This window comes from Grammomys surdaster, unplaced genomic scaffold, assembly GCF_004785775.1.
Source record: "Grammomys surdaster isolate TR1022 unplaced genomic scaffold, NIH_TR_1.0 125429, whole genome shotgun sequence".
In the NCBI taxonomy this organism is placed as follows: Eukaryota; Metazoa; Chordata; class Mammalia; order Rodentia; family Muridae; genus Grammomys; species Grammomys surdaster.
Window position 1 is genome coordinate 322,784 of NW_021620296.1, and position 27,685 is coordinate 350,468.

The 27,685-nt window shown below is 56.8% G+C and overlaps 4 protein-coding genes across 4 annotated transcripts in view; 1 reads left to right on the top strand and 3 right to left on the bottom strand.

The window, feature by feature from the left end:
* Positions 1–2,700, top strand: part of Pbx4 (PBX homeobox 4) — a 35,594-nt gene extending 32,894 nt beyond the window's left edge. The window contains exons 6-8 of the mRNA XM_028786148.1: positions 137–290; positions 981–1,087; positions 2,371–2,700. Of these exons, the coding sequence (XP_028641981.1) occupies positions 137–290; positions 981–1,087; positions 2,371–2,463 (354 nt within the window). The 3' untranslated portion in view covers positions 2,464–2,700. The remainder of the gene's footprint in view (positions 1–136; positions 291–980; positions 1,088–2,370) is intronic.
* An 8,793-nt stretch (positions 2,701–11,493) lies between these two features.
* Cilp2 (cartilage intermediate layer protein 2) lies at positions 11,494–17,886 on the bottom strand. Its single transcript, XM_028786052.1, has 8 exons — positions 17,823–17,886; positions 17,051–17,149; positions 16,605–16,877; positions 16,009–16,164; positions 14,931–15,209; positions 14,633–14,741; positions 13,937–14,094; positions 11,494–13,844 (listed from the first exon to the last, which is right to left on the bottom strand). Exons 1-8 carry the CDS (start codon positions 17,884–17,886, stop codon positions 11,494–11,496), a joined length of 3,489 nt encoding a protein of 1,162 aa, XP_028641885.1.
* A 468-nt stretch (positions 17,887–18,354) lies between these two features.
* Yjefn3 (YjeF N-terminal domain containing 3) lies at positions 18,355–24,315 on the bottom strand. The gene is made up of 6 exons (XM_028786050.1): positions 24,253–24,315; positions 21,181–21,289; positions 20,013–20,123; positions 19,790–19,903; positions 19,568–19,718; positions 18,355–18,589 (listed from the first exon to the last, which is right to left on the bottom strand). Exons 1-6 carry the CDS (start codon positions 24,312–24,314, stop codon positions 18,384–18,386), a joined length of 753 nt encoding a protein of 250 aa, XP_028641883.1. The 5' UTR covers position 24,315; the 3' UTR covers positions 18,355–18,383.
* A 185-nt stretch (positions 24,316–24,500) lies between these two features.
* Positions 24,501–27,685, bottom strand: part of Ndufa13 (NADH:ubiquinone oxidoreductase subunit A13) — an 8,181-nt gene continuing 4,996 nt past the window's right edge. The window contains exons 2-4 of the mRNA XM_028786143.1: positions 25,586–25,664; positions 24,847–24,918; positions 24,501–24,736 (exon numbers count right to left, since the gene is read on the bottom strand). Of these exons, the coding sequence (XP_028641976.1) occupies positions 24,547–24,736; positions 24,847–24,918; positions 25,586–25,664 (341 nt within the window). The 3' untranslated portion in view covers positions 24,501–24,546. The remainder of the gene's footprint in view (positions 24,737–24,846; positions 24,919–25,585; positions 25,665–27,685) is intronic.

A 27,685-nucleotide genomic window follows, 5' to 3' on the forward strand; every position in this document is an offset into this window, starting at 1 on the left:
TGGCAACAAGCACCATTATCCAGTCAGCCATCTCGCCAGCCTCTGAGAGGAAAGGTCCCTGATCCAGCCTTCATATGGTTTGTCCCCAGCATGGCTCATGCCGGGACAGTGTCATTGTCTGTCCATCTATCCACAGGTCTCTAACTGGTTTGGCAACAAAAGAATCCGGTACAAAAAGAACACGGGGAAGTTTCAGGAAGAAGCCACCATGTACACAGGGAAAACATCCACAGTCACCAAGGCCCGAGGTTCCGGGAGTCAGACCAGCTACCAGTCCACACCCAGCCCAGGTGACGAGGCCATGGCCCTTTTTAACCATAAGCTTTCTGTGGGGTTAGGTGTGACCCAAGCCACCTGATCCCTGTAGACAGCCAGTGCCAGCAGAGGGACAGACAAGAGTGCCTTAATTTAACAGGCCAGTGTCACTCACACAAGGCCAGGGGAAGCACAGGTGACCAGATACTTTAGGGGTCAGAGCCAGAATCTGCCTGTCTGCCTCCCCTCTCTTCCAAGACAGGCTTTCTCTGTGTAGAACTCACTCTGTAGATCAGGCTGTACTAGAATTCACTCTGTAGACCAGGCTGCCTCCCAAGTACTGGGATTAAAGGCCATCTCACTTGGCCCACAGTCAGTCAGTCTCTCTCTCTCTCTCCCTCCCTCCCTCCCTCCCTCCCTCCCTCCCTCCCTCCCTCCCTCTCTCTCTCTCTCTCTTTCTCTGTCTCTCTTTAGGTTTTTTCGAGACAGGGTTTCTCTGTGTAGTCCTGGCTGTACTGGAACTCACTCTGTAGACCAGGCTGGCCTCAAACTCAGAAATCCGCCTGCCTCTGCCTCCCGAGTGCTGGGGTTAAAGGCGCGTACCACCGCTGCCCAGCCCAGAGTCTCTCTTGATGAGAGACTGAGCAGATGTCACCCAGAAATCCCTGTGACTGTTGACCAGACTCTGCTGTGACACCCCAACTGACTTCGCCCATTTCTCACAGGTTCCTGTGGCCCCTTCCCGCTGACCAATGGAAGTGATATGGTTCTCACTCTGCGGACCCTGGCCTTCCTCCAGCCCCCACCTGGGGGAGTCTGCCTACAGCCCCTGGTGAGTCTGCTGCAGCCACCCTGGGACCCCCTAGGGCTTTGGGGAAGTAGAGAAGCCCTGCTGCTGGGTCTCTGAGGAAGGAAACCCCAAGGAAAGCTGGGAGCATGTAACCTCTGGACTCAGACCTACCTGTCACTGGGGGCTCCTGGTGGGCTGGGGTGTCTCACACTGGAAGGGCATCTGCCAGGCTGGGATACACGTTGGTAACTGGGGTCTAGACAGCCAAACTGCCTCCAGAACTTTGCCAGGATGACAGCTGTCTTCTTTGTAGAGTCCGTGACCTCCCAGTCTGTCCTGGGTATCAGCCCATAGCTTCCTCCCAAGGCCCTGTAAGGGCCCTGCATAAACAGAGTGGGCCCAGTAGCTTCCCAGAAGCTCCCTTAGAACCAGCCCTGGGGCCAGGAATAGTCCCACAGGGATGGAGTTGGGTGAGTCTGGCTCACTCAGGCCCTGCCTGCCACCTCCTTGAGTCTCAGCTTAATGCAAGCTTCATGCCGTGCAGCAGGGTCTGGGCCTGCCTCGTGCACTCCTGAAGCTAAGGGGCTGTGGGACAGACCCAGCAGGAGTGAGGGAGCTCTGAACCAAGCACACGTGTCCATTCTAGCACTGAGCCAAGAGTCGGGGAGTTAGGGGAACAGTGCCCTGCCTTGCAGCCACCCCACCTAAGTCTCCTTTAGGTAAAACATGTTGTTGTTTACTTGTTTGAGATGATCTCTCTACATAGCCCTGGCTGTCCTGGTATTCTCTTTAGACCAGGCTAGCCTTGAATTCTCAGAAGTCTTCCTGTCTCTGTCTCCCAAGGGCTTAAAGGAAGGCACCATCATGGCAGACCTATGCCAGCACCTTCATGCCCATTTAGCTGGTTCTTCTTAAAGGTCACTCTGCCAGCGTGGTCACTGTCCTACACAGCCTGCCATGGCTTCCCTCACGGAGCCTCTAGGACACACTCCCTGCCTGATACTGGACAAGGAAGTGTCCCTTGAGCTTAGCACACCCATGCAGCTGTCCTTAGATGGGCAGGGCAGCCCCAGTGTGTGCTGGGGCCATGCACACTGCTGGCAAGCAGAGGATCCTGTTCCTGTGAGGAAGGGCTCTTGTCGCCCACAAACCATGACCTTGTCACAGGTCACTGATTCTGACACCCCCAAGGCTCTGTGCCCCCCTCTCACCCTACTGCTCAGCTGCCTGTTTCTGGAACTCCTCTAATATCGTGCTCTATGTCCCTCCGGAGACACAGGAACTGGGTGGTCACCCACTCCCACACTCTGTCTCTGTCTCTCCAGGCCCATGGTAACTGGCAGACAGCCACCACCCCACGGCCAGCCTCATCACCTGCTGGAGATTCGGGCAGCTTCAACTCAGATGCATCTAATTAAGCGTTTGGAACCTGGCTGAGCACCACAGATGACTGACTGGCCCTGTGTCCTGCTCATTCCCTCAGAAACCATGGCTGTGGCTCTGCCCTTTTCTAGGCCACTCAACCTCCCTACCTGGGTGTGTTTTGTTTTGCTTTGTTTTTTTTTTTTTTAAAAAAAAAACAATTGAGTGGCTGACAGTAGACTGTTCACCGGGGCTTGTTCTGAGCACCCCATTAAAGTTTTGACCTGTTTCCATTCCCATGTTTTCAATACAGGCTTGTCTAAGTGACAGGTGAACCTCGATGTCATTCTGAGCTCTGAAACCTCATAGAGCAGTGGCACAGTCTCTGCTCTCCCTGGGATGGGCTTGTTAGTTGTTTGTGGTTCTGTTTGAGCTCGTCTGTGTTTGGTTTGGGGTTTTAAGAATTTGGGAAGATTTGAAACCTTGTCCCGCTTCCCCTCTGCAGCAACCAACAGGGCCTACCCTTCCCAGCCTGTCCTCTGGAGCCATTTGCCAGTCAGTGTCCTCACGGCCGTGACTCTTTCCTGTCAGCCGCCATCACAACAGTAACAAAGTGCCCCTTTTCCTACATCCTGGGAGGAGCCCATGACAGTGGGACATCTTATCCCTGGGACCTGGCCAGGTGCACTCTGCCACTACCTGCCCTGTGAGTGTCACAGTGGCTCTGCTGACCCTGAGGGCTGAGAAGTGGCTTTAGCAGCCACCTGTAGTAATTGGACACTCCCATCCTCCAAAGGAGCTGTCTCCACCGTCTCTCTGTCCCCACGAATGTCCCCAGGCCCTGGCAGCCACTCATCTGGGCTCACCTTCTATACAGTGTCAGTGGGACCACATTCCCCTGGGATCCCATATCTAGCATCTGTCACTCATACTTTTAAAGTTTTGCCATATCATAGAATGGATCATAGCCTCTTTAAATTTTTATTTCTTTTTTTTTTTTTTTTTTTGGGTTTTTCAAGACAGGGTTTCTGTTTATGGCTCTGGCTGTCCTGGAACTCACTCTGTAGACCAGGCTGGCCTCGAACTCAGAAATCCGCCTGCCTCTGCCTCCCAAGTGCTGGGATTAAAGGCATGCGCCATCACTGCCTGGCCTAAATTTTTTTATTTCAATACTTCCACTTAATTAGAAATATTTTATGTAATAGACCATCCTGCCTGCATGTATGCTCAGGTACCAGGTGTGTACCAAGGGTAAGGAGATGGTGCCAGGTCTCTGGGAACTGGGGTTACAACAGTTGAGAGTTAGGATGTGGGTGGGTGCTGGGAGCTGAGCCCAGGCCGCAGTCAGTGTTCTTTTGGTTTGATTGTTTTGTTGTTGTTTTCTTGAGACAGGGTCTCTGTGTAGCCCTGGCTGTCCTGGAACTTGCTCTGTAGATTTGGTTGGTCTCAAACTCAGAGATCCACCTGCCTCTGCTTCCCAAATGCTAGGTGTGCACCACCACTGGCTACAGTCAGTGTTCTTAACCACTGAGCCATCCTTCCATTTCCCAAAACCTCACCCTTTTCCACAACCAATTAATATACCACTGAGGAAAGTGTTTTGGAGACGAACCCCACTAAAGTGCAGAGAAGCTGAAGGCAATGGACACTGCCACCGGGAAAAAGCTTGAGATTCTGGAAGCTTCTCTGGCTGAGGTGAGGCACACAAATAGGTGGAGGGGGGTATTGCCTGCCCAGAAGCCTGACAAGACCATCCTAGAACTGTTGACAGACCTGCATTTGAAGCTCCCACCTTCCCCATGAGTCCTGCTGAGACCATAATTGTCTCAGCCACTGAATGGAGAACTGGGGGTGGGGGGTGGGGAGAGAGACAGAGAGGAGAGAGACAGATGGGGAGAGACAAAGAGGAGAGACAGACAGACAGACAGACAGACAGTCTTAGGAAAACTGGCTCAAGGAAGGAAGAGCAACAGATGAAGGCCGTGTAAATGAAATGAAGACAGCAAGAATGAGAAGGGATAGGGAGGGCTTGGATCTTACTGGAGAGGGCAGGTTTTACCTTCAAGAATTTCCATGATGACCCAGTGTAGAGACATTGAAGCCCCCCTGATGCCTCTGAAGGAACTGTGGGAGCCATGGAGGACCACACGTGAGGAGAGCAAATAAGCCAAATGAAGGGAAAGCAGGAAGGACCTTAGGGGACCTCGAATGGCGCAGGTGCAGTTATGTCTTTTGCCACGAGGCGACGCTGTCAGCCTAAAAAACCAACTCTTATCTTCAGACTTCTAAAGCAATCTAAAAACGAAGTCTTCCGAGCTTCAGTTTCCCTATCTATAACGTGGGGAAATCACAGGAACAGCCTTTCCGGGGTAAGTCTGTGAGTGGAAGCCAGGAAAACACGTCAGCACCCAGCACACAGGTGGAGAAGTAAGACATAACTATTGGGCTGAGCCCACAGGGTCTGGGACGAGCAGAGGCCCAGGTGTTCGAGGGGCGGGGAACATGGAGGTGGGACTGCTCTTCAAGTGTTTGAAGGCCAGCAAGCCAGTGCTTCCTAGGGGAAGGAGATCCAGGGACTGGAACGGGATGAGTTCAACAAGGCCATGCAAACAGATCGGAGGTATGGGGAGATGTGTTCTCCCAGGACACCCAGGAGGCTAGTATCAGACTGGCTGCAGCAGCCCCGCCCAGCAGCAGGTGCCAAGGCTTGCCAGTGACATTCCTCTGTGCCCGGCGCCAAGCAGCCGCTCCTGCCGGATGAAACGTAAGCTGGGCCTGGCCGCGGGGGCCTCGTGTTTTTCCAACAGCGTCCTCAGCCACAGCCTGACCACAACCTAGATTCCGTCGGGCTAGCCACTTCGTGTTTGTGTTCAGCCTGGCCAGACAGTAGCAGGGCCAGACTGGGGGCCCGGGCCTCCTGGATGGTCTGACTGCCTGGCCTGAGGCATGCAGGCGTTCCTCCACCGAAAAGCCCTGGTTATAGCTACTCAGCTATTATTTCTTTTTCTTTATTGTTTTTGTTTTGAAGCAGGATCTCTCTATGTAACTCTGGCTGGCCTTGAACTCACTACAATAGCCTAGGGAGAACAGAAAATTCCTGATCTTTCTGTCTCCACCCCTCAGTGCTGGGGTAATAGGTGCCAACATGCTGAACTTGGCTTTCAAACCTTAGAGTCAGCTTGGGATAGGGTGGTAGCCACTGCTGCAGATACAGTCCAAGGCTGTGTGTGACTGGCCCACCTGTCTATGAGACCCGTTCCTGCCATCCCAGCCTCCCTCGCATCTCCCCAGCTGTGAGTTAGGGACGCTGTTAAAACACGGGCATGTGGCTTGAATCCCACACCAATGGTACTGAAGCAGGAGGCTCTTAAGTTCCAGGGCAGCCTGATCTACTCTAGGGCAGCCTGAGCTACATTGTAAACTCCTGCCCCAATAGACATCAAAAAGCAGGAATAGCCTTGTGTTCAGGTGTTGGCAGGGTCTAGCCCAATCTAACCCAATAGAGTGCCAGCTTGAACCCTAAGGCCACTTCCATGCACTCCTGCAGTTTCTGCTGAGCAGGGCTTTGCCTCATGCATCAGACTTAAAGCTCCTAGGGCAGATGCTGGTCCTGGGACAAAGTCACGGATCGGAGCACCATCTGGTGTCCCCCTCGTGAAACCTTACAAACAAAAGGAAAACTCAATTCAAGACTGTCAGGCTTCTGGGTCTGGTTTTGGAAAACTCCGTCCTCTTCCCCTTTGAAAGTCTGTATTGGCCGGGCGGTGGTGGCGCACGCCTTTAATCCCAGCACTTGGGAGGCAGAGGCAGGTGGATTTCTGAGTTCGAGGCCAGCCTGGTCTACAGAGTGAGTTCCAGGACAGCCAGGGCTATACAGAGAAACCCTGTCTTGAAAAACAAAACAAAAAACCCCCAAAAAACCAAAAAAGTCTGTATTGAAAATTCCCTGTCCTCCCCCCAACTGTTGCTGACCTAACCCTGGCCCTACAAGGAGGAATTTTTGTGAATGTTTTGTTTTGGCTTTCTGACTTTGACTTTCGAGGTTCCTGGGGTCTTTACTCTTATCTAAGCTCCACAGGTAGCCCTCTTGGCAGTAGGATGTGGCCTGTGTGTGCCGGTATGTGTCTGTGTTCCACACAGGATCCTCACAAGACCAGGGGTTAACATATAGACTTCACAAAGCAGACAGATAGTCTGGCCCTCAGTGTGTGTGTGTGTGTGTGAGGGTCATGTCTCCAGAAACCCTCAGGCAGGAAGAGGGGGTGGGGGCTATGGCCTCACCTCTGCCTGGCTGGTCCTCAGCCCAGCTCAGCCGTGCTCCAGCACCATCTGGGGCCAGACAGCCTTTGAGGACATAGCTGAGGTTTGGCGGTGTTGCCTGCTCCAGGGCTGAGTCAGCACAGGGATTCAGGCCTCTACTGCAAAAGCAGTTGGAATCTTGGAGCCCTGGGGTTCCCCTAGCCCACTCTTCCCTTGGGCTTCGAGAGGGTGCGATGTGCCCAGAGCACCCAGATGTTGACAGCTAGACTCTGTAGGACATACTTGGAGAAGGCCTGAGGCAAGTCATCCACCATCTGAGGCTAAGGTGACTATGGGGCACAGGTGGCTGTGGTATGGCCCTAAGGCATGGGGCTCTATGCTGGGGTGTCCATTCCCCCCTGAGCTAGATGTTATAGTGCCTGCCTAAAGCATTTGCAGGTGTCCTGGGATGACAGACACTAGTTCAGTGACCAGAAAAGTGCTGGGTGGTAAAGGAGGGAATATCTGACTGTAAGGGACAGAGATAGGGCGTGGCCAAGAAAGCCTGACCTTGGCTGATGATGGGCAGGCGGGTTGGCTCTGACTGACACCTTGGCTCTATGGCCTGGGCAGAGGCCTTGGGTGAGGTTATGTCTGTCTTCCTGTGTCTCCCCTCAACATCTGGGAGTCCGCTCTCCCCATGCTGGTCCCCTCCCTATCACCTGCCAGTGCCCCCATCTGGAACCTGGGCCTGGTCTCTGTTTCAGCCCCAAGGTATCATCCCCTCCCCACACCCAGCCCCCACACCCAGTGATGTCCCTGCATCCTCTGCTAACTGAAGCCAGTGCCTGCCAGGCCAGCTCCAGCCCTTGGGGTCTGAGACTGGGACAGACCCACCTCTGAGGCTGATGAGAGAGACAGACAGTGGGGAAGTGGTGGGTGGTCACGCCAGGCCCACGAGGCTCCTACAGAAGAGCCAGATATGTTCTGCCAGGTCTGAGCAGAGAGAGGGAGTGTTGGGCCCTGTGGGGAGAACAGACCCCAGTGCCACCAGAGGCGCGCATCCTAAAGGCTGGATAGAGCTCCTTGGGGTCATGGAGGGTAAGGACAGGGAGGGGATCTGTCCTAAGAAATTGTGTAACCCAGGCTGGGCCAGCAAGACTGCTCAGTGGGTAGAGGAGCTTGCTGCACAGGCCTGCCTGAGGGCCTGAGTTCAATCCCTGGGACCCACATGAGGAAGGAGAGAGAAAAGTAATCCCATGCTCTTTGGACTCTATAGTCACATGGCATAAATGTCCCCACACATACACAAATGGCCAGAACGAAAGAAGAAACTGACTCTAAATGTTTCTCCACCTAGAAAGGGCTTCCCTCCGTCGGTGTTGCTTGCTGGCCCTTCAGTCTTTTCACGTGTTGTCCCAGCTGCCTGCCCTGCCTGTCCTACCTCACCTTCTGGCCAAACACATCCTTCAAGACCAGTTCTGCCGGGCGGTGGTGGTGCACGCCTTTAGTCCCAGCACTTGGGAGGCAGAGGCAGGCGGATTTCTGAGTTCGAGGCCAGCCTGGTCTACAGAGTGAGTTCCAGGACAGCCAGGGCTACACAGAGAAACCCTGTCTCGAGAAAAAAAAAAAAAAAAAGACCAGTTCCAAGCAGGGAGTAGTGGGTCACACCTGCCATTAGCTCTCAAGAGGTAGGAGGTGGGAAGACCAGAAGTTCAAGGCTATTCTTGGCTGCATAGTGAATTTGAGGGCAGCCTGGTCTACATGAGGTCCCTTCTCTAAGGAAACAATCAGACCCAGAGATAGCCAGCTACTTTATCCCCAGGTTACAGTGTCCATGATAGCTGTGACCCAAGCAGTCATTCTCCCTAAAAACAAATCTTGGGACCCCAACACACTTACGTGTACATTAAGCACCCTTAAAGCAAGTGTAGTCTCAGGGCATCCCAGCAGCCCTCCCCGAATGTCTGTCTTGCAGTCCTTCCTCTTGGATTCTGCTATTTTCAGACTTGTTTTAAGCATTTTACTGGTCCAAGATTTTTCTCTAGGCCATGGTGTAAGGAATTTTAAGAACCCCTGGTTCTAAAATTATAAAATCTAAAGTGTCAGGGGCAGGACATTGGGCATCCAGTGCCCTGAGCTGACCTCAGGGAGGCAGGAGCTGGGTCTCTGGGGGGTCTTGGCCCTGATTCTCCAGCCAAGGGGCGTATCCTGGCAGCCCTGCTAGGGGCAGAGGGAGGCGATGGATTTTCCAGAAGCTATGACTGAGGTTCCAAGAGGGAGGGCTGGGATAGAGCACCAGGACAGAAAGAAGGCAGAGCCACTGCCAGCACAGGGTAACTCTCCCTTCTCTGGAGTCTTAATTTCCTCATGTAAAAATTGGGGGTGAATTCTGTCCTGTCACTGAATAGGCAGAGAGGGAAAGAGGTCCACAGCCCTCCGGGCCTAGCTAGAGAGGGGTTCCGACTAACCCCACTTCACATTAACAAAGACACCAGGGCCAGGTCAGTCGTCCCCCTAAAACTCAGCCAGCAGCCAGAGAAGCCCCAGCACTTTCTCAATGAAAGGTATTTGGCAAGAAGTCTGGACACCTCATCAGGGGCCTGGACTTTGCAGCGGGCTCCCCATCCCTTTGCAGGGAGCTGCAGCACGAGATAATCCTTGGACTGCCCCAGGCAGCCCTGCACAGCTCTCAGTGAGTGGGATTTTAAGCATCTGTCAGCTACAGTTCCAGCAGAGCCCTGGGGTCACCTCAAAGGCCAGGGTCTGCACTCGGCAGCTTTCTGAGCCCTCAGGATTCACATCTCTCAGGGTACAAGAAGGTGCTCCTGCCGGGGGTAAGAATGGCCCCCACCAGAAGGTGCTCACCACACAGGGGAGATTGTGAGTGGCCGGACCAAAGCAAAGTCTAGGAGTGAGTTAAAATGAGACACCTGGCCGGGCGGTGGTGGCGCACGCCTTTAATCCCAGCACTTGGGAGGCAGAGGCAGGCGGATTTCTGAGTTCGAGAGTTCAAGGCTAGCCTGGCCTACAGAGTGAGTTCCAGGACAGCCAGGGCTACACAGAGAAACCCTGTCTCAAAAAACCAAAAAAAAAAAAAAAAAAAAAAAAAAAAAAAAAAAAAGAAAAAGAGAGAGAGAGAGAGAGAGAGAGAGAGAGAGAGAGAGAGAGAGAGAGACACACCTGGGAAACTCCCTGGAGACAGCCACTCCTTGGAGGCCACAAGAGCTGACCCCTAAGGGGAACCCTGTGTGTATGGCTGTTCATGGGCTCACGAAGCTAACCAATCACCTGCTCCCAAAACTTGCAAGATGGGTAGTAAAGGGGTCCATAGGCCCTAAGTGAAGAGATGCCCCATGCCCTGCTCCTTGACAGGACTCTGCTTCAGAGAAATCAGGCACAGGACTCCCCTTTCTTGGAGTTAGGGAGGAGGCTCAGTTGACAGAGCATACACAAAGCCCTAGGTTCCATTATAAACTGAGCATGTCTGTCATCCCAGTACTGGGCAGCGGAGGCAGGAGGATCAGGAATTCAATGTCATCCTCAACTACATAGTGAGTCAGTGGCCTCAAACCAAAAAGACCCTTTTCCCAGGGACCCACCGATGTCTCCAGACTAGCTGTTGTGGGGGGGGCATGAGGGGCCACTGGAGAGCCCCACTCCTGTAGGGACTCACAACTCAGCAGTTTCTCTGGAGAATGGGAGTGTGATCAGAAGCACACCCGTGCTGTGGAGTGTCCACGTGCCTGCCTGTCCACTGAAGCTGAGAGGATGCCTGCCATGTCCCGACTTCCTGTTACTCTGAGGCGAGGACGCCCCCAGTGGTGCCTGTGCCCCATGGTTGGCCAAGGTATGGTGAGGTGCTCAGGCCAGCAGAGGCCTGCACTGAGGAAGTCCAAGGCAACAGTGGAGGTAATGGCCAGGGGAACTTTCCCAGCAGGACTCCTCCTTGCCCTGTAATTCTGAGCGACTTGAGCCCAGTAGCCATGAGGCCCCAGCAGCTGTGGAGCTACTGTTCTCTCTAGTCAGAGACATCTCTACACACACACACACCTAACAGCCAGGCACCTGACAGAGTAGTGCCATGCCACGCAGGAATCCCTTAGCTGCTGACACACAGGACTCTGTGTGCCTCCAAACCCTCTCTTCTTGTTTGGTGGGTTTTGATTTTCAGAAACAACTGGATGTTGGATGTCAGCTCCTGTCTCAGGCTGCTGGGATCACACCCTGCTAGGGCTCGGTCCTGTGTGTGGCTCACCCCCACCCAGCCTTCATCCTTTTCAATTCACACAAGGGGTTGGAATTATAGCATTTTTAATTGAGCCCGATAGCACCTGCCCCCAAGATCCGAGGGCATTCCCAAGCACCGTGGACCACCCCCCCCCCACAGCCCTAGCTCCCCCTGAATGGCAACCACAAAACACCCTTTCCCCACATTCCACGGGGCCCACTTGTACCCCGACTTCCCACTGGGGCTTTATCTCAATAAATACGACCTCAGGACCGAAACTGGGGCAGGGGGTCCCACAAAGGCTGCAACCCAGGGCCTGAGTCAGTCAGAACCTGCCTGGGCTGAGGCCCAGGCTTTACAGGGACAACCATGACCCCGGCCCTGCCTCATCTACAGCTGGACATTCTGTTTCTGGTCACAGAGCCGCAGCTGCCTGACTGAAATTTCCACCAGCACCCTTAGGTTTTTTTGTTTTTGTTGTTGTTTTTTTTTTCATCTTGACCAAATTCTTGGCGGGAGAGGGGGAAGGGGATCCAGAAACCTGGGAGCCAAAGCAGGAGGCTTTCCGAAGATACGGGAGTCCAAAGCAAGGCAGAGAGTGAGGTCAGAGACCAGGTCACTGTCCAGGGCCGAAGGAGCGCGTGTCTCCGGCTTGGGTCTGGGTAACCCGGGAATCGCGGGTGGCTTGGCCCATCTCCCTACGGATGTCGCCAAGCGCTGAGGCAGGGTTCTCCAGCAGTCTCTGGAAGAGACTGGGTCTGGCGGGCGGCTCACGGCACTGGAAGGTGACAGCCGTGCCAGCGTCCGCTTTCATCTCCCGGGAGAAGCCATCGGAGGAGCCGTCGAAGCAGCGGCCGATGGCGATTTCCTTGGCCAGCCGTGGGCTCTGGTCGGTGACCGTGTAGACCCCATAGTTGTGGCCCAGCGCGTCAAGGGGAGCCAGCATGGCGAAGGCGGCGGGGTCGTCGGCGGGGGCGAGCGGCGGGTGCCGGGCTAGATAGTCCTGCAGGAGTGTGTTGACGGCCACGCGACGGCAGCTGCCCTGCGGGGTCACAGTCACCAGTGTCCTGTCCACCTGGCGCTGGTCAAACAGCATGCCGCCGCACTTGAACTCCACGCAGGCGGCCGAGGCGCCGGGGCGCTCAGGGTGGCGCACGCTGCGGGTGTCGCGCAGCCCATAGAGGCGGCCGCGTGTGTCTTCGTGGGTGCCGCCCGCGTTGTGCGAACGCACCATGTACTCCTGCGGGCCCTGCAGCCGCACCTTCAGGAAGCACGCGCGGAACTCCTGCGGGTTGGGCCACCAGGCCAGCAGGTCGCCGGTCCACGAGGCGGGGGCTCCCTCGTGGAATGGCACTACGTCGTATTCGTACTTGTCCGCCTCCACGCGCGAGAATCGGAAGTGACTGTCGGTGACCGGCGCGTCCTCGCAGTCGCGCAGGCGGCGCCAGGGATACACGGGCCCGTGCGCCTCGGACTCGTGGCCCGCGCGTGGACGCGCAAGGTTCAAGCGGAAGCCGGTGCGCTTGAGCGCAGGGTCGTCGTGATCGGTGCGCTGGTAGCCTAGGCGCTCCAGGTAGGGCTGCGCCACGCCCACGGTGGCCGCGGTCGCGCGTGGTCGCGACGGCGCGGCCTCCAGCTCCTCGCCTCCCAGAGCCGCGGTCACAAAGGCCGTGTAGGCGTCGGGCCGCTCGGCGTCGCAGAAGGCCGGCACGCACGCCCCGTTGGGCCCTGTGACCGCGCTGTCGAAGCGGCCCCACGCGCGTGGGTTGGCCGTGAAGCCGGGCGCGGGCTCCAGGTTGAGCAGCGTCACCACCACGCCCTGCACCTGCTCGGCGGGCGCGAAGCGATCCGTGCCGTACGCGCGAACCTTCACGAAGCAGCGGCGCCGCTCTGGCACGTCTAGGTTGAACAAGCGGCGCTCGCGCACGGTGAGCGCGCCCACGAGGAACGCGCGCTCCTCCCTGCGCACGCGCGCCGCCGCCTTCTCACGCCGGAAGCCGCCTCCCCCGCGCTCAGCCCCCTCCTCCTCCCACAGCCCGGTCTCCGGGTCCAGCGACCAGAGGGCCAGCGCCTCGGCGTGGCCGGGCATGCGCACGTGGTCGGCGTCCACGCGCACGTCCGCGCGCGCCACGTGCAGCTGCTCTGGGGAGCCGGGCGCGCGCAGGTCCACGGCAAACATGCCGTAGGTGCGCAGCGGCGCCAGCTCACCCGCGCTGTCCAAGAAGCGCAGGTCGCTGGACGCCGCGGCCGCCGACGCCAGGTCACGAGGGTCCACGAAGGTGACACGCGCCTCCACGGGCCCCGCGTAGGGACGGCCGTCGGGGTGGTGGAAGGTCCGGGGCGGCAGGACCAGCTCGCCGAGCGCTGGCGCCTCCTCCGTCCCGCCCAGCGGGATTTCACCGCCCCGCTCCGCGTCCAGCAGCACTGCGGCCGCCTTGCGCTGCGCGCGGATCTCGTGGTACACACCAGCGCCGCGAGGGTCGAAAGGCAGCACGCGGACGCTGTCCACGAACTCACCACTCGGGTCCACGAAGGTCACCACGAGGCGCTCGGTGGCCGGCGGTACCTCGATGGTGAAGTCGCCCTGGTAGGAGGTGAAGCCGATGGGTGCGCGGCCCAGCAGAATCCTAGCGAAACGAAGGGGCTCCCCGGAGTCCGCAGCCACCACGCGGCCCCGCACCAATCCCCGACGGGGCAGGCACTTGCGACAGCCACACTCGGCCACCACCTTCACCGGGAGCACGTAGCCGGAGCAGCGGATGTCCCTGCTCTCCAGGCGCAGCACTGAGCAGCAGCGAGAGCCCGCGTCCCCACAGCGAGCGCCGGAGCCCACAGGGCCCGGGCAGCGTGTGTCCGCGCACAGACCCACGTCTAGGTACGTGGGGCCGCCGCCGGGCTGGCCGCAGTCGTCCGGAAGCTTGATCAGGTGTTCCTGAGGTCGGGGGTCACAGGCCGGCTGGCCGGGAGCTGGGGATTCCACACAACCAGGTCATGGGAGGGAGGCCGAGGGGCTTGGGGCTGGGCTCGCGTGGGGTGGAGTGGGACTGGACCACACTCACCGAGTATCGTGAGGTGGGCGACGCGGGATCGCACGGTGCCGGCGTCGTTCCAGGCCTTGCAGTGGTACTCCCCTGCCTGCTCCTCAAGAAGCCCCTGGAGCTCTAGGTGTGGCCCAGACCCCTGCTGGCGTCGGTCCAGTAGGGTCCCGTTGTGGAACCTGAAGAGGGCAGTAAGTGCACAGCATCATGGGGACTTTAGGAATGGTGGCTGAACTGCGTCTGTCTCTAGGAGGGAAGAGCTGGAGAGTGGCTTCCTGGAGCTCAGCCTCACCCTGAGCGTCTGCACGTCTCAGGGAAGACAGAGGCCTGCATTCACTCCGAGGAGGTTTTTGTTCTGTTGAGACAAGGTCTCCTGCATTTTAGGCTGTATAGCAAAGGGTGAGTTTGAACTCCCGATCCTCCAGCCTCTACACACTAAAGGCGTGCCTCACCAGGCCCGCTCTGCTTTTCCTTCTTTGGCAACATGGCTACACACACAAACACACACACACACACACGCACGCACACACAATGTAACCTATGTAACCTACACGACTTCAAGATCACGACAATCCTCCTGCCTCAGCTCATGATCTCAGTGCTGGGATCATGTGTTCATCATCACACCTTAGATTTAAAAGGCTTTGAAGTACCACACGGTACCATCCTAGTCAACCCAAAGCTGGCCGAGTTCCCTGAGTTTGCTTGGACACTCACCAGGAATATTTCTTGGGCATGGGTGTCCCCGAGGCCTTGCAGCAGAAGGTCACATTCTGACCTGCCTCTCGAACTCGAGACTCAGGGTGCTTTACCAGGTACGGCTTCCCTGAGGGGGTCAGAGTTGGCCAAGCTCACGACCCTGCTATACCCCAGGGAACCCTTTTTCTTCGAATTGTCTCAGGGACAGCCCGCCTCATTCTGTGGTGTCAACAAGTGAGTCACAGCTTATTTCTCCCCCATGGCCTGGAACATCCTCCTCTGTAACTCACATGTTCTTGGCTGCAGGGACACTCACCTAACTCTTCAAGGGTGATGGTGACCACAGCTGAGGTGGAACTGTTGGCATGGGCCTGGGCTGTACCAGCAGAGAACCCATTCATCTGGGCGCTGACATTGGCCTTGCTGCCAGCGCAGACTCCAGACACTCGGAAGGTTCCATGAGTACCGCTGGTGGCTATGGTGCCAGGTCGAGTTCGGAGGGAGACCCTGGCTCCTGATAGTGGGCGGCCAGATGGAGTGACCACCGAGCCCAATAGGATGTGGTTGGGGCACCTGCAGGTGTCAGAGCTACACCCTAGGGGAACATGGGAGCAGCAGAGGCAAGAGAGAACTCTTGGGGAGAGCTTTGCACTTATGTAACCCTGCCTCCCATCAGTTCCCCACAAGCTTCGTGGGCCTGGACGTAAGTGAGCCTGGAGCCAGGGATACCGGGGCAGAGCTGGAGCAATGTGAGGAAGGTGGGCCCATAGATACAGGGGAAGTCTGCGAGCAGACCACAGAGGCTGATTCTTAAAAGATGGTGAGGACTCATCGGGCAGGGATACCTAGGTGGGGGCTGGGAGCGAGGGGCTGTCTTGGACAACATCTGTCTCACTTCCAACACCGCTGCTTCACCACACAGTGGAAAGTTCCAATGGAAACTTCAGGGCAGAGGCACCGGGTGGGGTCCCCACGATTAGCCACATCGTGCCCCCACTATATGGTCTGCAGCTGTCTGCAGACCATGTTTGTGGAGCCCAGGCCCCGGGTGGAATTTCCAGTCCCCTCCTGGCTGGCCTGCTGTCTGGCACAGGGAGGGCCTGGGCATCGTGTCTGCGTGGGCGACCAAGACAGGCAGAGACTGACGGCTGCATGAGTGGACGCAGAGTGTGCAACTGGCTTCTGTCTACACACAGGGATATCTTAGTGTATACACTAGGGGAAATAACTCCTCAGGTCTTCCCATGCCTGCCCCGCACCCACAGACCCCGCCTGTATAGTCTCCTTCTCTGGCGTGTGCATGGCCTCCACTTCAACTGGTCCAGTCCTCTGGGCCCCTTTTTATGTGGACCCCACCTTTGATCATCCCCTCCTCTGGCCCCCGTCCCTCCTACCTGGGCAACGGGATCTCATACACTTCTGCGCCTCCTGGGAGCTCCCGGGACACGTGTCCCCAGAAGAGCTTTGACAGCTGCGGCGGCGCAGGCGACGGCCTGGCCCGCAACTCTTGGAGCAGAGGCCCCACGCTCCCCAAGCGCCCCACGCCGCCTCTGCGGAGCAAGGAGGGAGATGAGGTGGATCTGCCTACCTTGGGCAGCGGGCTTTCTGGACTACGTGGATGGGTTCGGTTCTCCCAGCATACACCCTCCCTGACTGCAGTCCTGCACAGAGCTCACCTGTCCCGCACTCCCCCCCCCACACCCGGCTCCTTGCTAGGTGCGGTTGTGATTAGCCCTGCTGTCCCCCATTGGACTTCAATATGATAAGGCTTAAGGCATCCTCCCAACACCGAGCTGTTCAGGCTGGACCAATGGGATCCTGGCATGTCAGTGCACTACCTACAACAACCTGGGCAATGTTCGCGGGCTGATGGGTGTGTCTCACTAAGCCACGCCCATACAACGCAAACTCCGTGCCCTGCCACCACTGGGCCTTGCTCCTTAGGGTCGTACTGGACCCGCCCGCCCAAGCCTATGGGCCCCGCCCTTACCCAGTGGACAGCGGAAGCGCACGTGGTAGTTGGAGCAGTGGCGGCCTCGCGGTTGCTCGCGATTAAGACACCAGAAGCCGCGCTCTGGGTTGGCGTGCACCCTCTCGCCCACTGCAGCTGGTAGCGCCCAGTCGGTGGTGCGTGCCTCCAGCGCCAGTGGCTTCGGGCACACGCGCGCGGGCCCGTAGTAGAAGCGAATGGCAGCCAGGCTCTCGAAGTCGCCATCTCCTCCCGGGTGGTCCACGTTGAACCACGACGTCCACTCGCTGGCTTCTGCGGGCATCGCACGCTGAGCCCGAGTTCACCTCCCGCTAGTCCCTCCAGCTTGGAGCCTTGAGGTCAGGGCCTCCAGGAGCTGTGATGTCCAAGGACTCCTCACTCTCCCTCCCCTCCCCGCTGACCCCACCAAGCCCAGATCACACAGGCGGGTTGCTGAAGTGACTCACCCTCCCACTCCTCGAGGGCTGGCGAGGGCTGGCCGGGGTCTGGAGGCCGTCCCTGAAGACCCCTGGCGGTTGCGGTGTGCTCCTCGGTGTGGGTGGCGTCTGTGGGAGCTCGAGGAGACACACGATAGGGACCACTGAGATCCCCTTTTGTTGCAACAGGGGGAACATTGACCACATTTCACGGGGTAGAAAACTGAGGCTCTGAGAGGCCAGCTCTAACACTGGGGACTGCAGCAGCACCCACTCCAGGAAGCCTTCCCATTACTGGCAGCAGACCCTGAAGCCCAGTCTCTCCACAGGTTAGGCGACTCTTCCCACTCTACCCCTGTAGGCTCAAATGTTCATCAAATACAAGTCGAACACATTCAGCCCTGCCTCTGCCCGCAGATCACTGCGGTCTCTTTCTGGAAGTCCCTCCTGCCATCTACTCCCCCGGATCTTTCTAGGTGGGATGCAAGGTGCCAACAGCTAAGTCCTTGGTTTCCCTGGCCTTCCAGCTTTACAAGATGGACTAGGAAGGTAGATCCAGATAAACCTCTTCTTCCTGGAGCCCCATCCTCTGAGAAGTGGGACTGTCGCCAACCCTGCGGAGGGACAGCTACTACCCCTTGGCACAGATTTGGAAACCTGAAGATTTACGGTTCAAAGCCTTGGCCCGGTAGACCTTCCTAGGAGGATGGAAGAGGTCTCTTTCACCCACTCTCTGGGACGCTCATAAGATGCCCCTCCCCTGCCCGCTTTTCTGCGCGCGGGGCCCGCAGAGGCATCTCACCTCGCGCTCCCGCTAAGTGTGCGGCGGCGATGCAGAGACAGAGCAAGGGCAGAGGTGACGCCATCGCCAGGTCCGAGCTGCTCTGCGAAGCTCTGGGATCCGACTGGGGCGGGCCTGGCGGCTACTTGGAACTAAAAAGGCGGGACGCGGCCTGCAAGCCACGCCCCTGTATACCACGCTGGGTCGCCCTTTTTCTATGCCTCCCGCGGTGCCTCCGCCCTTAGACCCCCCCACCCCGGGCCCTGCGTTCCCCCTCCTTCTCTGAGTCCGGTCCCTGTGCTGGGCTCCCTCTGGTCTTAAACTTGAAGTTGCTGGGCGCCCTAGGCTGCTGGACGTTCTTTATATTGTTTAACTTCGGTCCTAAGAACTGTAGGCCACCCCACCCCCAACCCCCGGCAGCCTGGAAGTCCCACTAGGGGTCTGCTCTCCATTCTAGGAAACTCCACGGCGCAGCTCCTCTCCTTAAGCCTGGAGAGAAGTCCCCTCTCCACCCGTCCACCCCCTGGCCTGGTGCACAAAAGAGGCAGAGGGAGAGGTGGTGGAGATGTTTATTGGTGCCGGTCACAGTGAGGCCACGCAGTCAGTGCCAGTATATTTTGGCAGGTGCAGGCCAAACTTTCGGCGCACGTCGTCAGGCACGAACCTGCCGGCTACAAAGTGGTGACGTCCGGAGAAGTGACAGGCGCAGCTTTTGGGCGCCGCAAAGGACACCAGCACATCGGGCTGCACCGCGTCCTTCTCGTCGCCGCCAGCCTCGGCATCCCAGCCTGAGGGCGGAAGAAGGGAAGCTGAGAAGACCTCGGGCCCGGACCAAGTCGGCCCTGCCTCCCTCCACGCACGTGGGTAGCGGTCAGACCTGCTGACCGCAGACCCGCCTCCACCCTCCGACTACACCATTTCCACCGTCAGCCTGCCAAGACCCAGCCTCTGCCTTCTGAGCCGTGTCTCCCTCCGCAGCGGTCAGGAGCCGCCTCGCTCAAATCAGACCTTCCTCACCCACCTCCGGTCTGACCTCAGCTGCCCTTCTCGGACTAAGTCCCCACCCTCTACTGTGACCCGAGACCCCCCTCCTTCAGAACTCTGCCCCCCACATCACCACCGGGTTTGATTTCCCCCTCCGACCTGAGACGTCTCGGCTCTCTGACCCACCGGATGTTACATTTGTCAGTCTCTACCCTCTCTCCAAACCACCAGGAGTTTCGGTTCCACCCAGTCCGCGTCCCAGCAACCTGGATTTCTCCGCTGCCTCAGGCACTAACCAGAGCCGCCGGCTCTTCTCTCTGATTGCAGGATCCCCCACTTTTCCGGGACCACCTACTGTCTCCCCACTCGGACTAGCTATGCCTCGGCTTTGGTCTGGGATAGTCTTGGAGCCATCTAGCTGGGGACGCCCCCACGCAGTCCCCACGGAAGGCTGAGCGCTATTTGTCCCTAGCAGCTCTGGCCTGGCAGGCATGGCCTCTGCCCAGTGAGCTCACGTCTGTCGAGCAACAGGGCTGGTGGTGGGTGGTGCCCCTGGAGCTGAGCACCCGAACCAAGGGGACACCGAGTCACTTAGGGCAGCCGCTTGTATCGCTCCCATCCTCAGGGCGGGTGTGAAACAGGATGAGGGCAGACACGGAAACTGAGGTTGAAAGAGTTGGACAAGGAAAACCTAGGGTGGGGATGAGGGAGGTGCAGAGGGGAATTTGGGATGGATGGAAAAAAACAGGCTCGGGTAACCAGGCTGCCCCTGGGTGACGTGCCTGAGGGGACGTCCAGGCTCACGAGCGGGATGGAGAGTCGCTTCAGCGTGGCCAGCGCGCGCGCGCAAGGCCCGCCTGCCTCCGCCGGCCGCACTCCTGGCCCAAGCACCGCGTCCACCACCAGCCCGTACGCGTCGTCGATGAGCCGCACCTGGGGAGAGGGGCGGTGTCAGGTGCTACGCTCGGACGGGACGGGGCAGGGGCAGGGTGGGCGCCTCTGACCTCGGCGGGCAGGAAGGACAGGAAGGGGATGTCCATCTTCTCGCACTGCGTGGTCAGGTCACGGTGCAGCGCATCGGCCGAACGCACCGGGCAGAAGATGCTGGGCTGGTATTCCTGGGACGAACCCGGGTTCGGTGATGGAGGTGGAAGAGAGTCCCCCTCCTGACCCCAGCGGGACCCCAGCCCCATTTCTGCCCCCCCGCATCACGACCCTGTTACTTACGAACACCCGCAGGTGCCGGGCACACGCCAGCCCCACGGCGCCATTCTGCTCCGGGCCGCATACGACCAACACTGTCCTCTGTTTCCGCGACAGCGAGGGCAGAGGGAACGCCTGAGACATAACATACAGCAGGGCAGCTCGATGGGGGGTGGCGCTGGGGCAGAGGGACGGAGCCACATGCGGGGGGCCGGAAGGCGGACCCTGCCTCACGCCCAGTCCTAGTGCAGTTTGTTTACCCATTCCCACATCCCTCGCCCAGCTCCCTCAAAAAGGTGAAAAGTGGGGTGATCCCAGAGGGATGTCCGCAATTCGGCAAGAGTGGTGCCTAGGCCATCTTTCTCTGCCCCACTCCTGCCTTTACCTTTCGGTATTTCCTGTCTGCTTTCTATCTCAAACGATCAGTCTGCGCACATTATTTTTGTTTTAGAGGTCCTCACTCTTACTCAGGCTGGTCTTGAACTTGTAGCAACTCTCCTGCCTCAGGCCCCCCAACTGCGGAGTTAGCAGCTATGAACCACCACGAAGGCAAGCTGGGCTACTGAAGAAAGCCAGCGAAGTGGCTCAGCTGATAAAGGAACTTGCCACCAAGCCTCTGAAGGGACTGTAGTTTCTTTCCTGAACCCACATGATGGAAGAACACTAGCTCACAAACTATCCTACCCACCCCACATGCTTACATTCACACCCAAGGGCGGGGGCGAGGGGGGGGAAGAAATGGAATTTAAAACCAAGAGAGGCAGGGTATATGCGGTGCTGGGAGGTGCTTATCCTTGGGCTTCTACGTGGAGGATCCCAAGATCACCTCAGTGGGCCTCACAGTAAGCGCCTTTGACGTAGTCAACAACACCCTCCTGTCAGCGGAGGTTTAGCCCCCTACTGCGGTCCCACCCTGTCCATCTTAGGACCTTTTTTCCCTTTGGGGCATTTGGGGTTGTGGCAGGGATAGCTGAAAGGTAGGTCACACCTCTGGGAGACCCAGGCCTGCACCTCGAAAGATTCAGCCCCACCCTGTAGGTGCCCCCCCCCCAATCTGAGTCTCTGGGGACCCACTTCTGCCTTGTCTGGTACCCTAGTTCTGGGTTCTGTGGTCAGGTCTGGTGGTGAGCTCTCTTGTACTTCAGTTTCCCAACTCGAGTGACAGGTAACACCGAGCAAAGGGGGCTGGTACCTTGGTCACAGCCACCGCACTGGCGTGCCCACATAGTTCCACCAGCTGCTGCCGCCCGAAGCGGTACTCCTCCAGTAGCTCCCGCTCCAGGGCGGCCGCCTCCGAGGTGCTGCAGACGGAGTTGGACAACACGCTCAGAGGTGCAGACAGAAAGCAGAGACTCGAGGATGGCTGCCCAGACCCCAGCCAAAGACCGGGTCCAAGAGGAGTTCCAGTGGCCTTGAGACCCGGGTCCGCCATCTCTTGCCCAGGTTTCCCATCCCACAGCATGGTTTGAAATGGCAGCCTGAGGCGCGCGAGCCCTCTGGTGGTCAAAAACTCAGTGGTGGTTTTATTGCCAGAAAACTTAAGACTGACTGAGCCCAGCGACTCAGAGATCAGAAAGATGAATGCAGACTGAGCCCTGCACGCTGCAAGGTCTCACTGCATAGCTCAGGGTGTCGCCGTCGAACTCTTCGTCCTCCTCTCTCAGATTTATAACTGGTGAGCTCACTCACCCGACACCTTAAAAGAATTTAATTTCTGATACAGGGGCCAATGAGGAAGCTCCAGCACATTGGAGGGGGCCAACTCCAGCTTGTCAAAGTGGTTTTTGAAGTCTGCAGAGTTTAGCAGCTCACTCAAGAAAACGGGAGGGGGCCTTCAACTGGACAATGAAATTAAGATATCTGAACTAGGCTAGGTAGCCCTACTCCTTCAATCCCAGAACTTGGGAGGCAGAATGGTGAGTCAAGGGTACATCATAGTGAGACTTCTGTTTGCCTGTTTTTTTGTTTGTTTGGTTTTTGTTTGTTTTTGTTTTGGTGGGGGTTGTTTTTGTTTGGTTTTGATTCTTTGGTTTCTCCATGTAGTCCTTATTGTTCTGTCCTGGAACTAGTTTTGTAGATCAGGCTGGCTTTGAATTCAGAGATCCACCTTCTTCTGCCTCCCAAGTGCTGGCTTGTGCCACCACGCCTGGCATGAGACCCTATTTTAGTAAAGAAAATTAAGATATCTGAGACCAGAGAGACGGGCTGCTGGGCTATGTGGCTTTACCACCACTTGACTGAGGACTGTCTGCAGCCTACCTCTAACAACTGAAGGCAAGAACAGATTACACAATTCATGAGTCTGTTCAAAAGTCAGTAGCAATTTAATGTTGGATATGGCTTGACAGAACACCTGTCAAACATGCATGAGGCCCAAGGTTCCACACACAGCATCAGGGAAAAAGGTAAGTTTTAGAAAGGGATAGCAAGTACAGGCACCAGGACAGAGGTTGGGGAGCCTCCGCCTGCTGACAGGGCTGGCAACCTGGCAAGGCGGGCACTGCACTATGGAACCAGGGCTAGGAGGACAGGGCCTACTTGATGCTAACAACCCTCCTCACTTCCTTTCCAGGTGTGGACTGCTTGTGTGGGGTGTATACTACCCAGCAAGCACTGCCAAGACATGGACCTCAGGCAGGGCATCCTAGGGGAAGGGAGGAGACAGGGGAATGTCAAGGTAGGAAGGGAGAGCACCTGGAACAAGTCTGGAATGACCTGGGGCAGAAACAGCAAGTGTGGAGAACAGGGTAGGAAGAACTCAACACACCAAGACACACTTCAGAGCCGGACTCGGTAATGCATGACTTTAACCCCCGTGCTCAGGAGGCAGAGGCAGGTAGATTTCTGTAAGTTCAAGGCCAACCTGGTCTACAGAGCAGGTTCCAGGACAGCCTGGGCCATACAGAGAAACCCTGTCTCATGGGGAAAGGAAAAGAAAACAAAGCTGTCAGGCCGCTCAGGAAGATGGGACCACAGGTGCAGGGTAGGAGGCCTTGAGAAAGAAGGGGTGTGTGGAAGTGGGGGAGGATGGAGACGCCTAGGTCAGCTGCACTGGGCAGCTCGTGCTCAGTGTGGGGTAAGACCCAGACAGTGGCACACACTTGAATCCCAGGACTTGGAGGGTGAGGCAGGACTCTCACCAGTCCTGCTTAGTGAAATTCTGTTTCACAGGCTTAGGGGCTGAGAGATGTCTCAGTGGCTAGGAGCCAGAGCTGCTCCTGCGAGGGACCTGAGTTCAGCTCCCAGCACCCACACTGGGCAGTTCCAGCGTCAGGAGACCCAGTGCCTATTTCCTGTACAGACACCTTCACAACAAATACACAGATATGCTTTAAGACGGAAAACTGCTGGCTTTTCACTCAGTTTAATTCCTAGAACCTGCAGGGGTGGGGTGGAGGTGGAGAAACATCTGGGGACAGTAGGTATGCCTGTGACCTGTCAAGGAACAAACAGGAGTATCTGTGGACTTGCTGGCCAGCCAGTCTTCACAATCAATTGCCTAGCTTTAGCATGAGACCCTGGAGGAGACTAGAGGAAGGCAGACCTGATGGGTTCCTCTGGCCTCCACTCGCAGGCTGTGGAGAGGCACAGTCCCACTTTGGGCTGACAGCCACGGCTGCTGCCGCTGCAGGGCTAGGGGTGCTGACCTCTTCCCTGTCTTCACCTGAAACTATGACAACAGGGACAAGAAGCAGTCCTAGAGAACATCCCAACCGAGGGGTGAGAGCCGTGGGGAGCAGCAGGTAGCCCATCCGTCATTTGGGACTGGTATTGGGGAGGTCCCCCTCAAGTCCAGCTCCTAGGACCAGAGCAGGCAGGCTTAGTTCTCTTTCAGGTCCAGTGTTGAAGGGAACTTAGCCTGACAATCCCACATTACGTGTCTAGAAAGGCAAGGAACCATCTAGCAAAGGCACCCTGGTGCCCTCTCCATCACTTGTTCACCTGGCGTCAGGCATATACTCTGTACCTCAAAACGTATCGGGGCTTTGGCAACGCATCATAACCCCCATCCTGAAACTCCTGTGGCTCCCAGTGGCAGTCGGTATTCAAAGCCTCTGTGTGACTCCAAGCCCCTCGCCACATCTCAAACCACTTTTCTCTGACAATGAGAACCTGATGGGTAACTATGAGGGCTGGCTTGCCTGGAATGCAGTTTCCCTGGCAACAAGGCATTGGATGCACCTGCAAGCTCCCAGCAGACCCTAGTCCCCAGGGTCACCTGCCTCCAGCCTGAACCCTGTCCACGACCCCATCACCTGCTGACCTGAGAAAGCGCCTCTCCTCCGGCAACTGGACAGGGTCCGTGTTGTGCTCACTGCTGCTCATGGCCGCACAGGCAAGCTGGCTCCGCGCTGCCTTTTAAGCGTGGCCCGGGGGCGGAGCCCTGTGACTAGGCGCCTGCTAATCTGCGGCCACTAGGAGAAGCTGCATACAGCCATTGGCCAAAAGACAGAGGGTGACTTAACTCTGTGATGACCGGTGACAGACTGGGTGTATAAGGATGAGTCGCAATCGAGTCACAGTTTATTTGTCTTTATTCTGTGTGCTGGCTCAGGCCCTATGTGTACCAGGTGAAGCCGAAGTTGGCGTTGTCCATCTCCTCCTTGGTGCGCAGCCCATACATCTCGCCGATGACGGGCGGCACCCATCGCGTGGTGTGGAACACGGACTCCCCCACCTTCCAGTCGGGCACGTCTTTCATGATGACGGCCTCCTCCTCCAGGTTCTCCCGAAGAATCTGCAGGGTCCTGTGGCCACAGAGCATGGCTGAGCTCAAGGCAACCACTTGTCTCTTCCTTGACGAAGGGGCCCCTTCCCAGTCCCTGATGGTGCTGCTGGACCCCCCACCCTAGCCTACCTCCGGTCCTTCTCTGCCTGGAAGAGCGGCATGAGGGCAATCCTGGCCTCCAAGTCCTCGATCAGCAGGCGCCTGGAAAATCAACACCCAGTGGGGTCAGTTGTGGCCACTGGGAGAGTGTGGGACACAGACATGACAGGGCCACAAGGTGCTGGTGGGGAGGAGGGTGGGGCCAATGCTGGTCACCTGAGTTGGGACAGGAGGGCAAGCTAGGGCACAGCTGGCACAGGCTAAAGCAGGCACAAAACTGTTGGCTTCACACTTTCCTTTCAAAAAAATTTTTTTTAAATCCTAAAAATAGCCCTGCTTGAAGCTCTGGATGGAGGGGGAAACACTCATCACCAGGCTCTGGGCCTTACAAAACCAATTCCCTTTGTTCTCAAAATAGCAGGGTGCAGGGCCTGCAGGCTTTCTTCTGCAGTTCCTATTATCCCCACAGGGAGTGGGGAACCTCTCAACTTCAGGGGCCTAGGAAACCGAACCCAGTGATATGGCCCAGGAAGAGGATTTCTTTTCGTCTATGACACTCATGGTCTTGGGCTCTCTTGTCCCAAAACCAAGTCCACCATGTGCTGGTTACCACCCACAGTGCCAGCTGAGAAGCCCAAGTTCAACAGCTGAAGGCCTGCTCCCAGCTCTTTGCTTCAGGAGAGGAGGTAGGGTTGGATACACACTTTCTCGCCCTGGATGGCCAGTCAGCCCTCATCCTCACAGAACCGCTGGTGGTGAGCGGGCCTACCTGCGTTCCTGGTTCCACCTCATCATTTTCCAGTACCCAAAGATCAAGGCCCCAATGCCCACAGCAAACATGGTGTACCCTGCAAGAGAAAGAGATCCTCTCAGCATGCCTTCCAGGACCCCACTCAGGAACACTGGGTCACTGTACCCAGTGAAGTACCTGCTGGCTCTGCCTTCTACACCCTCCATAGGTGGCCTGTCCTTCCTCAGCCACTTCCCCAGGACAGTTTAGTCAGGGTACTAGGCAGTCTGAGCTGTCACACTTTCTGGAAGGTATAGGTCAGCATGGACACAGCAGAACCCCAGAATACAAAACAGCAGTTCTCAACCCGTGGGTCCCATATCAGACATTTGCATTACAATTCATAACAGCAGCAAAATTACAATTATGAAGTAGCAACCAGATAGTTTTAAAGTTGGTGTGTGTGTGTGGTGGGGGGGGGAGGTCACCACTGTGTGTTGGGGGGGGAGGTCACCACAGCATGAGGGACTATGTTAAAGGGTCTCAGCGTTAGGAAGGTTGAGAACCACTGCTCCATAAGGAAAAGGCCTGGTCCCCAGCAGAGGCTGGAAGCACCCTGGGTGCCACACAGTCTGCTCCTGCCTCCAGGAGTGGTATAGGCACCACAGGTTCAGTGCGGTAGACCCCCTGCCCTATACCCAGGGGAGACAGGGTCCACCATAAATAATTACTGAAGACCAGCAGGGGCAGTGCCAATCCTGACTGGCAGGACAAGCCCCAGGGGTCACCTACCAGTCACTACAGATGGTATGGAGGCTGGGCCACAGGGGGGTAGGACAGGCTCTGGGGTGCAGCCTGACTGGCCCTGGATCTCAACAAGGTTCTAAGGGCTGCCTGGATCCTTGGCTAGGCCAGGAGCTAAACATTTCTCCCCAAGACAGTTCAAACCTTAAGGCTTGTGGGCAAAGGCTAGGTCCTCCAGCCATGGGCATGAGAGTGGGTGGATGCCAGGCTGAGAGGTACAAGCTCTCTGGGGAAGCCCAGGGGTTCACAAACATCTCTGGTCAGCTGACCGTAGTGTAGAGGCAGGGCTGCACCCTCATTTTCAACAGCTAAGAGAATTGTAGGGGCCCCAGCCCTAGAATACGGCTTGAGCAGCCTTCTGCAATTTCTCAGAAGAACAAACAGGCCCTTGTGGGGAGCTCTGGTCCTTACATGTGGGCACCCAAGTGTGCCCTGGCTACATCTAGAGTGGGAAGCCTGGGATGAGGGAGTCACGTGCTAATGCCCAGCCTTTTCCTGCACTTAGGTGGCTATAGTGAGCACTGGGGTGGGCTGCATTTCAAGAGGTGCCATGAGGTACTGGGACGGCACAGGCACAAAAGTCACATCCTTCACTTCAGCCCCCCAAGCAGCTGAAGTTGTAAGAGATACTGTCACCCTGTGTCATTCTTTGCTGAATCAATAAGCTTGTGAGCGGGTGGCAGTGTTCCCCCACACTGTGTACAGATCCAACACCATCACCATAAGAACCATGACCTTCTTCTTCCCCTTTGCAGAAACAGGCAGGTCATGAAATTCACAAGGAAGAGACAAGGGAGGTGTTGGCTGCTTTCAGGAGCAAAGTCTCAGGATTCGAATGCGACAACTTCAAACAGCTGTGTGTGCAGAAAGACACGCTGGCACAGGACAGTCATGTTTGCTAGTAGGACAGAACTAGGCGTTCACAATCCACAAATAAACCCTCACATTTTACGGCCAATTGGCTTTGTACAAAGATGTCTCAATAATTTAATGGGGGACATGAGATGCACAGCGGCCCTGCTCCCCTGGGGCTGCTCAGCTGGTAGAGTGTTTTGCCTGCTTAACAGGTCACCTCTTGGTTCCATCTCTAATAGCACAGACAGGAGTGGTGGTGACTGCCTGTGATCCCACCACTTGGGAAGTGGAAGCAGGAGAATCAATAGTTCAAGGTCACTCCTGGCTGCATAGGGAGCTCGGGGGCCATCTTAGGCTACATGAGATCCCATTTCAAAAAAAAAAAAAGTAGGCTTGGAGTAATATAGTAAAAATAGTAAAAAGTAGGCTTGGAGTAATATAGTAAAAATAGTAAAAAGTAGGCTTGGAGTAATATAGTAA

What these genes read in the sequence shown, in the direction of transcription:
- Cilp2 (XM_028786052.1), bottom strand. Translation starts at nt 17,886, where the DNA reads ATGGCGTCACCTCTGCCCTTGCTCTGTCTCTGCATCGCCGCCGCACAC. An exon ending in TATGAGATCCCGTTGCCCAG is followed by an intron (nt 15,210 to 16,008) that starts GTAGGAGGGACG and finishes ATGTTCCCCTAG; the next exon opens with GGTGTAGCTCTGACACCTGC. An exon ending in CATCACCCTTGAAGAGTTAG is followed by an intron (nt 14,742 to 14,930) that starts GTGAGTGTCCCT and finishes TGACCCCCTCAG; the next exon opens with GGAAGCCGTACCTGGTAAAG.
- Yjefn3 (XM_028786050.1), bottom strand. Translation starts at nt 24,314, where the DNA reads ATGAGCAGCAGTGAGCACAACACGGACCCTGTCCAGTTGCCGGAGGAG. An exon ending in GAGGAGAGGCGCTTTCTCAG is followed by an intron (nt 21,290 to 24,252) that starts GTCAGCAGGTGA and finishes CTCCGTCTGCAG; the next exon opens with CACCTCGGAGGCGGCCGCCC. An exon ending in CCCGGCACCTGCGGGTGTTC is followed by an intron (nt 19,904 to 20,012) that starts GTAAGTAACAGG and finishes GGTTCGTCCCAG; the next exon opens with GAATACCAGCCCAGCATCTT.